The sequence below is a fragment of the Colletotrichum scovillei genome (genome assembly GCF_011075155.1).
Source record: "Colletotrichum scovillei strain TJNH1 chromosome Unknown Contig00011, whole genome shotgun sequence".
Taxonomy (NCBI): domain Eukaryota; kingdom Fungi; phylum Ascomycota; class Sordariomycetes; order Glomerellales; family Glomerellaceae; genus Colletotrichum; species Colletotrichum scovillei.
In genome coordinates, this window is record NW_023336269.1 from 1,176,015 (window position 1) to 1,187,209 (window position 11,195).

The 11,195-nt window shown below is 56.5% G+C and overlaps 5 protein-coding genes across 5 annotated transcripts; 2 read left to right on the top strand and 3 right to left on the bottom strand.

Annotated features, from left to right (window-relative positions):
- Nucleotides 1-93: 93 nt before the first annotated feature.
- On the top strand, nt 94-1,543 carry HER10_EVM0010708 (DNA repair protein rad18; the record flags this gene model as incomplete). The annotated part of the gene is made up of 2 exons (XM_035480160.1): nt 94-625; nt 690-1,543. 2 exons carry the CDS (start codon nt 94-96, stop codon nt 1,541-1,543), a joined length of 1,386 nt encoding a protein of 461 aa, XP_035327246.1.
- Nucleotides 1,544-1,727: 184 nt separating this feature from the next.
- Nucleotides 1,728-3,242, bottom strand: HER10_EVM0005024 (Snf7 family protein; the record flags this gene model as incomplete). Its single annotated transcript, XM_035474650.1, has 2 exons — nt 1,728-3,111; nt 3,193-3,242. The coding sequence occupies 2 exons, from the start codon at nt 3,240-3,242 to the stop codon at nt 1,728-1,730; spliced, it is 1,434 nt and encodes a 477-aa protein (XP_035326825.1).
- A 708-nt stretch (nt 3,243-3,950) lies between these two features.
- On the bottom strand, nt 3,951-6,692 carry HER10_EVM0000446 (TRAPP complex protein TRS85). Its single transcript, XM_035470229.1, has one exon. It carries the CDS (start codon nt 6,347-6,349, stop codon nt 4,031-4,033), a length of 2,319 nt encoding a protein of 772 aa, XP_035326455.1. The 5' UTR covers nt 6,350-6,692; the 3' UTR covers nt 3,951-4,030.
- Nucleotides 6,693-6,921: 229 nt separating this feature from the next.
- On the top strand, nt 6,922-8,051 carry HER10_EVM0002202 (uncharacterized protein; the record flags this gene model as incomplete). Its single annotated transcript, XM_035471924.1, has 1 exon — nt 6,922-8,051. Exon 1 carries the CDS (start codon nt 7,011-7,013, stop codon nt 8,049-8,051), a length of 1,041 nt encoding a protein of 346 aa, XP_035326596.1. The 5' UTR covers nt 6,922-7,010.
- Nucleotides 8,052-8,429: 378 nt separating this feature from the next.
- HER10_EVM0011104 (transcription initiation factor IIF subunit alpha) lies at nt 8,430-11,190 on the bottom strand. The gene is made up of 3 exons (XM_035480543.1): nt 9,421-11,190; nt 8,895-9,360; nt 8,430-8,837 (listed from the first exon to the last, which is right to left on the bottom strand). The coding sequence occupies exons 1-3, from the start codon at nt 10,819-10,821 to the stop codon at nt 8,596-8,598; spliced, it is 2,109 nt and encodes a 702-aa protein (XP_035327280.1). The 5' UTR covers nt 10,822-11,190; the 3' UTR covers nt 8,430-8,595.
- Nucleotides 11,191-11,195: the final 5 nt, after the last annotated feature.

The following is an 11,195-nucleotide window of genomic DNA, read 5'->3' on the forward strand; positions in this document are numbered from 1 at the left end:
ACTTGTGCCTCGAGAGTACCGATCGCCGCCGAACATACAGATACTTACCCAAGATTGACTTCTGTCACGAATCCCCCAGTCTAGTCGCCCACAATGGCGGACAACTTCGAGGACGTCCCAGACTCAACAGACTGGCTCTCTACACCCCTCCCCGCCCTCTCAGCAGTCGAAGCCTCCTTACGATGCCAGGTCTGCAAGGACTTCTTCAAGACACCAATGATCACATCATGCTGCCATACCTTTTGCTCCCTCTGCATCCGTCGCGCCTTGTCCAACGACGGCAAGTGCCCTCTCTGTCGGGCCTCGGACCAGGAGTTGAAGCTGAGGAGTAATTGGTCTCTCGAGGAGGTTGTCGACTCGTTTGTCAAGGCCAGGAAGGATACGCTACACTTTGCGAGGACGGCGGGCCAGGACAGCCAGCGAGAACCAAGCGGCAGTGCGGCCAAGAGGAGGCTGGCTGAGGAGAACGGCGAGCAACAGCCAGAGACCAAGCGCCTGAGGAGTTCGACGAGGCTCAGCAGGACGAGATCTGGACAGGCTGCCGCCGCGCCCGTGCCTGAGGTCGATGAGGTTGACGAGATGGAGGAAGTACAGGAGGACAACGAGTCAGAGGACGCAGATTTCGGTAAGCCATTGCTCTTCTCTACCAAGCTCTTCACTCGACAACCCTTCTAACACATTCTCCTCAGCTCCCGAGGACGGCCTGGTCCCATGCCCCATATGCAGCACTCGCATGAAGGAAGCCCAAGTCTTCCGCCACCTCGACACCTGCGACGGCTCGAAACCACCTCCACAACAACATACAGCCCAAGCCCGCGCAAGCGCAAGCCGTACCCCGACACCAAACACCCCCGCCCGCGGCGCCGGCCCCAGCAGATCGCACCCGCCTCCCGAACGCCTCCCCGCGCTCGCCTACTCCATGCTCAAAGACGTCGCCCTCCGCAAAAAGATGTCGGACCTCGGCCTCTCGGTCACAGGCGGCCGCGTCCAACTAGAAAAGAGACATAAAGAATGGGTGACGCTGTGGAACGCAAACTGCGATTCGGCGCGACCGAAGCGGAGAACGGAGCTGCTGCATGACCTTGACGTGTGGGAGCGCACGCAGGGTTCCAAGGCGGCCATGTTTGTGAAGCCGGGTGTCGCGGTCAAGGACAAAGAATTTGACGGCGTCGCCTGGGCGGCAAAGCATGATACCTCCTTCAAGGATCTAATCGCAAATGCGCGCAAGTCCAGAGCCCAAGCGAAACCCAAGAGCGAGGAGGAGGGGAAAGGGACGGCGACTCCAAAGTCAGAAGATGGCGGGGCCGCTTCAGCAGAGACTGGTGCTCCCAAGGTGGATTCAGAGAGGAGTGACGCGGCGGTGATTGATCTGACAGAGCAACCAACAGACGCACCCAGAGAAGGCGGCGTAGAGGACGGCCCCACGGGATCCATGATGCAGGTCGACAATCCGGCGCTCAAACCTCAGGTTCCGGCATCGTCATATTACTTACAGGACGGCTTCTCAGAGCCGCAAATACCGAGCGGTCAGGAGGCGCGGTGACATTCTGCGTGGTGATTGCATGACATAGCGCTTTCTTCGTTACTATACCCTGCCGACTGTAAAATATACAGACGTTGCCTCAATACAAAAAACCAGCAAAGAAACGCCGTGATCTAACCCCCAATGGTTCATTAATACAAATGCGTGATGAGACGCCAACGTAATACAATGCCAGCCAACCCTTTCACTGCGCAGGCATCGGCTTCTCCCGCTCCCTCTCCCTCTCCTCGAGCCCCATCCTCTCCAAACTCTCCGCCGTCTCCCCCGTCGGCGACTTGGCGTCCTGCCTCGCAACGGGCTCCGCAACAGGCGTCTTCAAATCCGCCATCTCGGCCTCAAGCCTCCTCCTCGTCTCCTCAGCCTCCCTCTCCTCCCGCGCCTCCCTCTCCTTCCGCTCCGCCGCCTCAACCTTCTCCCTCTCCTCGCGCTCCATAGCCTCAAGCTCCTCGTCCACCTCAAACTCGTCCACCACAGGCGCGGCACCAGCCTCGGAGATAATCTTGCCCACCTCGTCCACCTCGCCCATCTGCTCCCGCAGCCGGTCCACTACGTCCCCGACCCGGTCCGCGCCGCCGACCTTCTCGTTGAGCCCCTTGAGCGCGCCCGCGCTCGCCTCCATGACGCTGACGAGCTGGACGTTGTCCCGCGCCTCCTGTATCCTCGCCGCCACGTCCTCGAGCTGGTTCAGCGTCGCGAAGCGCTTCTCGAGCGACGCCTCGGTCATTTTTTTGGACTTGAGCGCCGCCAGCGCGGCGACCTTGTTCTTTTTGACGACGGCTTCCTTGGCTGTCGCCGCGAGCTCGTCCACGCGAGACGTGAGGAGGGCCGTCTGTTGCTTCATGTCGGCGATGAGTTCCTTGAGCGACGAGACGGCCTCGTCTTCCTCCGTGATCGTCGTCTCGTCCTCATCTGTGCTCGATCCCTTGATTTTGACCACCTTGCCGTCGTAGACCACGATCCCCTTGTCCCGCGAGAGGAACACCAGCAAAATATCCACATCCGTCTCGGATAACCTCCGATCCTGCACCAGCGCGTCCGCAAACGTCTTTTGAAAATGCGTCTTCGTATACGTCCTGTCGAACCTCGAATCCGCAGCGCTGACCCTCTCCGCAAGACTCTTCGCCGTCGCCTCCACATTCCTCAACACCACAAACCGCCCCCGCGGGACCTTATCCTCGCCCGAAGTCGACTTGCCGCCCCCAAACAACTGCCCCGCCGCCCACGAGACCACGCTCCACGGCACCTGCGCCCACGTCTTGCTCGCGTAGATGCTCTCCTTGGCCCTTGTGAACTCGTCGAGCGGGTACAGGTCCTTGTCGGCGACGGCCTCCCTGACGACGGTGCCGAGCGCGAGCGGGCGGCCGAATTGCTTGCTCTCCAGGGACCGCACGAGCTGCTCGTCGACGTTGACCACTAGCAGGTTCGGCGCCGAGAGCTGCGAGGCGATGCGGCCTTCCCATGCTGCGCGGGCGAGGGCCTGGCGCCAGGCGCTGACGTTGGCTTGGAAGCCGTCTGGGTTCAGGGTTCGTTGGGGGCGGAAGTCGGAGTAGAGGGCTGGCAAACGGGCTCTGCGCAGGTGAGGGCGTTAACAAACAGCTGAAACGGAGCTTGGGGGATGATATGAGTGAGTGAGTGAGAGAGGCACTCACTTGCGAAAGTTTTGGTCTCTTTCGACGAGAAAGTCGGCTAGCTCTCCCATCTTGGCCAAGTGACGTCGGGTCTGTCGAGAGACCTCACAACCGGTTCTGTCGAAAGTATGTAGCTGCGTTTCGACTTCAGGTCGGCTGGAGGGAGGATCTCCTCAAATTGTCCCAGTGACGAGGGAGAGAAAGTAGACTTTGAACGGGTAAAGGAAAGGCAATCAGAAATAGGTGCAGAATAAAACTGTCGTGCCTCGCAAGACCTAGAAACTTCCCGGCGAGCCCAAACGAAGTAGTAGAGAGACAGTTGGTTTGGCGGGACAGTGGGGGAAGCTGCCTTATCGGCGTGGGCTCAGCAGTCTTTCTCCTATCGGTTGCCGGTGAGATCATTGCTGGGTCCAAGGGTCCCCAGTGACAAGTGTGTCCAGGTGCCTGACCTTGAGCAGGGGACTAGCGCAGGTACGTACTGAGAAGCACCTTGGTGTAGCAGATGCCACCAAACGACATTTATACAAAATTTGAGCATCAGACCTAACAATGACTAAGGGGGGTAATGCAAAGCGGGAGGAACGATGGCTTTAAGACGGATGCCTGGGATTCACTGAGCATTTGGGGTATCAAACGAAGAAGGAGCAGGCATAACTTCTGGCTGCATGCCTTACTTTGTCTTCTACTATACACTTCGTCTTGGTCAAAGAAATGAACAATCACAGTGCAAAGACAACAATACTTAGAAGAGACAGGGACAGTGGTTGTAAATGCTATTAATCCGCTTCGTAAACGCATCTACTAATCACTTCATTCACCCATCGCTGCACCTCCGCCACTCCAACCGATCCAAGTCGTGTTAGCCAAACTCGTCTTGCACCGATCCATCCCCCTTCTCTTTGACGGGTGACGCAACCTCGTGCAACGGCGCAGTCTCAAGGCTTGCGACAGGTGCTCCTCCACGACCCATCATACTCGTCCGTCTTGATCTGAAATCCATAGTCTCACTCTCCTCAACGAGAACCTCCTCCACATCTTGTGATGGGGACTCGTCGCCTCCATTCCCATCGTCCACGTCGAGCTTCTCATCGAGCTGATGCTGTAGGCCAGCCACGAACTCGTTGGCAAGACTGAATTTGGAGACACCATTTTCGTGCGGAAGCTCCGAGTAGATCCGCGAGGCTTCATTGAGACACCGCTGGGACTGGATATACTTCTGTTGCAGGTCCCATGCCTCACCGCCGAGGATACACCACATGGCCGATTTTCTCTTCCTGTGGCCCCATGAGCCTGAGCCAACGCCCGGTTTTGAGGCGTAGCAGACGGCGAGCCGCTCCTTCATGAGAGCATCGCCGACGGGACCGAGGATCTTAGAATCGAGAAGCCGAATGCCCCATCTCACGGCGTCATCAACGCTGCTGCCGCCCCTAAGCCGCAGAAGCTCGATTCCAAGCGTCAAGGATCTCAACGCTCCAAATGGAGAGCTGCAACGTGTGTAGTAAGAGTAGAAGGCGGCTTCCAACATCTGATCGATCGTCTCGGCGCGGGATTTGGAAGGCAGGTTTTGCGGCATGATGAGGAGACTGGCGGCGGCCATTTCGTTGGCTGCTGCGTGATACTTCCAGGCTTTTGCGTCGCTAAAATCGGACCTTAGGAGATCATATGTTGAGTGCGCTAGTTTCCAGTCCCTGAGCATAAAGGCAAAGTCGGCTAGCTTCCGCATGATGGCCTCTGAAGCGTCTGGTCGGTAGAATCCGAGCGCGTCATAAGCGCTTGATGATCCACTGCCTCCCACGACAGAATTCCTCGAGCTGCTGCCAAAGCCGCCCCATTTTCGCGATAGATTCATGAACCTTCCCGTAATTCCTCTCCTACGAGATGCGACTTGGTCGTTCCACAGCGACACATGGCGCTCCATGGTAGGGATGATGGACTGCGTAACCATCTCTCTCACAAAAGTGCGAATCGCCGTGGCATCCGACTCGAAGATGTATCTTGTCGGGTCCTCAAAGTCTTCTCGTTCCTCGCTGTTTCGAATGTCCTTCAGTTCTTCGGCTGCCGACATCCAATCGCTCCGCGGCAGAGGTATGCTATCGTCATCGGTCTCTGCACTCTGCGTGCTTCTCAACCGCAGCAAATGGCAATGTAGGCCGAGATGACGCTTCATCTGGTCGAATAAGGCCAGTGACCGGGTAACGTCGTCGCGCTCTTCATCGTGTACCAAAACGTAGTATCGAAGATAGTCTCCGTCTACCCACACCGGCAGTCTGTTCTCCCCGGTGCTTGTGTCGTTGTATAACTTGCGCAAGTCTTCTATGGGTGATGGACTCCGCGAGCTGATAGCAATCACGCAAGCCACTGGATGCGCAAAAGTCTCGTGAGGTGACACAGGTATGCCCGATAATAGTCTCCGCAGGTATAATGAGTAGTATGGGGAGGTAGCCTCCACATCCAAGCCCTGTCTCGTCAATCCGTGGTGCGGGGTGTTGAGGAATGACTCTTCAGCGTAAGACAGATGGCTGTCCACCACCGCTTCAACGTCGTCGTAGTGGCTCTTCGATTTTGAGGCAGATCCGGCTTGTCCGTTGGTCGCCGCAGATTGCGTGCCTTGCGAGGCGTTCGAACCAGGGTGCTCGATATTGTCTCCAAACTTGGTGAACCGAACGGAGTAGTCCTCCCATGATCTACTCGCACCGTTGCTGTCTCTGATAGTGACCTTGCCCTGCACCTGTTCTCCGAAAGGACGCAGGAGCTCCCACAATCCGTTCTTGAAACCCTTGTCGGTCGCGAGCTCCTCGGTATCTGGCGAGGCGTAAATCGCAACATGCGGAACGTAGGCTTTCATGATAAGGTTACGTGGGTCGCCGGGGCTGTCGGAAGCATTCTCGATGAGCGAGCGAGCTGCCGGTCCACCAAAGACGGACCCCGATATTGTGCTTCGGGCCGGGGAGCCTCGTCCCATGGGAGACCCTGAGCGTGATCCGGGAGGCGTCAGAGTGGAAGCGAAGAGCGGCGCGACAGAGGGGTTGGATCTTCGGTATGGTAACGTGACCTCGGATTGTGCCAGCGGGTGGCCTTCGGGAACAGACTGCCTCTTGGGCGGTCTTCCAGTCGAGGCGGCCATGGGCATGGCGGGGAGCGACTCGATTGGCGAGGCCTCATTGTCCGGGGACTGCATGATCAAGGCTGCGTAAGGCGTATCAGTCGGAAAAGACCGATACCCTGTGCCTTGATCCTGTCAGATGAGTAGAAGCCAGTGGCTTATGTATCGGACGTTCGGTGGTGTTGGAGCATTCGTAACTCCGCCGGATGGCTTTTGGCGTCGTAATTAGTAGGGGGCTCGGCGGTGGATCGCAGAAATGAACGAGTGTTCGGCGCAGTCTAGAACTTTTGAGAAGAGGTCAGCAAACATGGAAAGTGTGAAGCAGGAGAGAAAAAGATGGCGTACAAAGACTGGCTCCGCGACGATGCCACAGTTGTACTGTACGCTGCAGCTGGCCTAATTACAAGCCAGAAGCCGTCATTGTCAGGTTCGCGCGAGAGAGAGACCACTCTACCCTCCGATAAGTAACTAGCGCCCCGTCACATGCACGTCCATTCGTGGAAGGGACGAGGGAGAGTGGGGGGACCCTTGTCGGTCCGCGGCCCCTGCTTTTCTGGTTCTGGTCCATCAAGGTCCGTGCACCTTTTTTTTGATGTGCAACGACGTCGATACCTCAGTCTTAGCTTACCTGTGACATCTTGAAGTATTATAAGGTAGCTCTTCTCATTACCACCAAAACCAACCCAAACCAACCCCATCTCTAACCTTCTCGTGCCTGCACAGGCCATATCCGAAAATGCCTTCTGACCTCTCATCATATCTCGCAAAAAACTACTTAGTAGCAGATCCGAAACCCACCAAGAAGCGCAAGCGCAAACAACCCACCGAGACCCAAGGCCTCATCATCGCAGACGACGACGACAACGGCTGGGGCAACTCCACCGCACAAGACGACGACGCAGAATCAGGACCAGCCCTCGTATCAGGGACATCGGCAGAGTTCAGGAAGACGAAGAAATCAAATTGGAAGACGGTCGCCGCATCCTCGAAATCACAAGGCGGTGCCGGCGCGGGCAACAATGGAGACGACGACAGCGCCGCAGCAGCAGACGCGATCCTCGCCTCGACAGCAGCAGAAAATGCAGCAGCAGGAAATGCAGACGACGAGATGCCCGTCATAGAAGGAGGCGACGACGAAGCCACCAACGCCAACGTCGTCAAAATGAGCGACGGCACACACGCAGGCCTGCAATCCGCCGCCGCCGTCTCAGCACAGCTCCGCCGCCGTCAGCAAGCCGAAGAAGCCGAGTTTGCGAAACTCCGAAAACACGGCAAGGAAGAGGAGACGGTCTACCGCGACGCCACGGGCCGCCGCGTCGACGTCTCCATGAAGCGCGCGGAGGCGCGCAAGCTGGCGCTCGAGGCCGAGGAAAAGGAACGGCAGGCAAGGTTGGCGCCCAAGGGCGACGTACAGCTCGAGAACGCGCGGAAGCGCAGGGAGGCGCTTGAGGACGCCAAGCTCATGACGTTTGCGCGGACGGCGGACGACGAGGAGATGAATAACGAGCTCAAGGAGCAGGAGCGGTGGAATGATCCCATGGCGCAGTTTTTGAGCGACAAGACGGGTGGCGGTGGTGGTACAGGGGCAAAGGGCAAAAAGGGGAAGAGGCGGCCGGTGTATGCTGGTGCTGCGCCGCCGAATCGGTATGGCATCAAGCCGGGGTATAGGTGGGATGGCGTCGATAGGAGTAACGGGTTCGAAGGGGAGCGGTTCAGGGCGATTAATCGCAGGGAGCGGAATAAGGGGCTCGACTACGCCTGGCAGATGGACGAATGATCGCGCTAGGATGTTGACATGTAGTTCGGTCAAGGCACCGGAATGTGAAGGATTCAAGCATTGGATATCCCATGATATTTGCGTTTCAGTCACAATCAAAGTGATGGTTCAAATCTGAGCCTGTATCATTTTGAAGTTCGAATGAGAATGAAACATATTTTATGAATGGAGCACCAAATTGACTTCATAGCGTAAAATACACTCGAAGAGCATGGTCACATGTTGTCTTGAAAGGTGCCCTGCTGATTTGACGTCTCTCTTCTACCATTGGCTGGAGATGTGTTTGTTCGGTGGTCCTCTCCTCTTTGAATATCTGGTTCGCGTTTGCGACTCTCATTGAAAATCTTCAAAGATGACTAGTCTCACCCGAGCCATATACGCCCTCCTCAAAAACAAGCTGTGCTCACTTCACTCATACAACTCTTGTGAGATAATCCAAGTTACTCATTTATGGGTGACACGTCGGCGTGGGACTCTTCGCCGACGAATTCCATCCTAATGATGGATCAATCGCTAGCAGAATCTACAATATTGGCTTTCCCGCCTAAGGTCTGCGACGAAGAATCTTGTCGGATCCGTAGGCACAGTTCTCCTTGACAAGCTTGATCCATTCCTTGCGATCCATCTGGCCAGGGCCATCGCCGATGCGTCCCTGGAATCTTCTCATCAGGTTACCAATGCTGATACCGCCAGGGAGCTCAGGAAGGGCGTCAACAATCTCGTGAGCCTGAATGGGACCACGGGGAGCAGGCGATCCCTCGGGAACTGGTGAACCGGGCTTGGAGCCTATAAACCGCGTTAGCATGCACTCTAAACAATGAGGAGCGCGGTCTATGTGCTTACCGGATGCTGCGGGGACAGGACTACCGGCCCTCGAACCGACTGGCGTGCCTCTTGCTCCGCTGCCAACGAGCTTGATCTTCTTCTTTCTCAACTGGCCGTCTGACATCTCGCCTCCTGTTGCCTCGCCGTCGCTCATGGCACCCTTGAGGTGGCTCTTCAGGCCTCCCGAAGGCGTAGACGAACGGCTCTGATGGACAGACGCCGCGGCATGCTTCTTCAGCTTCTTCCGAGAGGACTCGTTGCCACTAGATTCCGACAAGTTGGGAGAGCCGGGACGCTTCAGAGACTTGCCCTTCTTAAGAGCATCGGTATGTTTCGGTCGGCCAGACGGGGTAGTGTTACCCTTGGAAGAAACGCCCGACGCAGTCTTATCCTTGGAGTCTCCGTCCTTGTCCTTGTTCTCTTCATCTTTGTCCTTGTCCTTCTCTTCTTCCTTCTTCTTTTCCTCGTCGGAATCATCGTCGCTCTGTGCATGTGATTAGTGAAAAATAAATAAATAAACCGACAGCTTCTCTGAGCATCTTACCGATGAAGACTCGAAAGGATCGTAGCCACTCGAATCCGACTGGTAGATAGTCTCCTTTTCTCTCTTGATGAGTGCCTTGGTGGTTCGCTTTCCCTCTTTGCGGCGCTCCTCCTCGGCTTTCCTCATTTCGTTCAACTCCTTCTCTACTCTGCGCTCATCGGCCTCGCCAAAAAGATTAGCGCCCATTTGATCTCGGCGAATACGATCAGTAGCCTCCTTGGTATCCTCGTCATTGTCCACGTCCAAGCCGGGATTCTCGTCATCGTCCTGGAACTCATCGCCTTCCATGTCAATCTCGTCATGGTCTTGCTTTTCTTCCCGAGAAGCAGCTCTGAAGGTGCTACTTTCTGTCTTGATTCTCGCAGGACCGTACAGGGCATGTCTGGTCGCCTCCCATTCTTCTTGCTCGCTCTTCTTTTGCTTGTCACGCATGTACCATCGGCCGATGTCTGTCTTCTTACTCATCAAAGCCTCTGCTTCTTCAAGCCTCATGGTATTGAAATGGGGCTTCGCAGTAAATTTGTACCACTTTTCCAGAGGTATCGCCGCGAATTTGCCATCTCTAGTAGCAACAAAGCAGACGGTGGTCTCGGACAGAGGCGCGACGTATGATCCGACCCAGACGTTCTTGCCATCTGCGTCCTCCAGGTGCCAAGGGAGCGCCTCCTCGTATCGCAGGCCCTGTTGCTTCTTCTCTTTCTCCGACCGAGGCTGGCGGTGGAACTGGACATCCTTTTCCTTCTCCTTGGGCTTGGGCTTCTTATCAAGACTAGGATCTTTCAGACTGGGTGCACTCTTGGCGAGTTCCACAGCTCGAACAGCCTCACGTTCGGCCTTGAGTTGTGCCAAACGCTCGGCTTCCTTTTCATCAACTGGTTGTGGCTCGGGCTCTTCGTGCTTGACTTCGCGTCCGGGAGGCGGTTGTCGTGGATCGCGACGTTGAAGCGTGACAGGTCGGGTGAATTCATCTTGGTTTGTAGGATCAATGCCGTTCCTTTCGAGCTCGGCCTTGGCGGAAGAGAGTTTCATAACGTGATGTCTGACACCATCTTTCAACGCCTTCTTGGTCGTTACGATCTTGAATTCCCTGACATTCTGGGGCGCGGGATCGAGCCAGCCACCGTTTGCCGCTCTCTTCGCTCTGATATCTTCCTCGGTCTCGGGTCGCTGAAGGCCGTGGTGACCTGTTCCACCGGCAGCTGGTCGGGCTCCTGAGGCGGTTTGCAGCGAGCCTGGAGGGGGACGCGAGGCAGCCGGTCGTGGAGCTCCAGGTCGCTTGCGGGCAACAAGGGGATCACCTTTGGGTCGTCGCTTGATCGGAGGGGGGCGAGGCTGTCCAGGCTGTCCTGGTAGGCCATTCGGGTTCTGGCCGTTGGGCAGACCTGGTGGCGGCGCGCTCATGCTGTCAGCGGGCGCGCGAGAGTCGAGAGCGCTTCCTGCAGGCTGTGGTCTCGGGAAGATTATAAAGAGCGACGCTTTGTTTCTCCGTCGTCAAGCAGTCTCTGTCAAGCGCAAGTCAGAATCGTAGGCAGGAATGAGGCTCGGCCAGATGTCTGGGGCCGCGGCGCAAGAGAGAATAGCTGGTGACGGTAGACTCGGTGATGCGACAGAAGGTTGGATATCAATGTTCGCCAGACAGTCTCGAGGACTAGCTCAATCAGCGGTTATGTACTCGCGAATTGATAAGTACGGATGAATTGGCGAAGGGGAAGAGGTCGAGGTGATGACAAAGAGCATGCCTGGACGATGAGGTGCATGCGGGAGAGGACGATTGG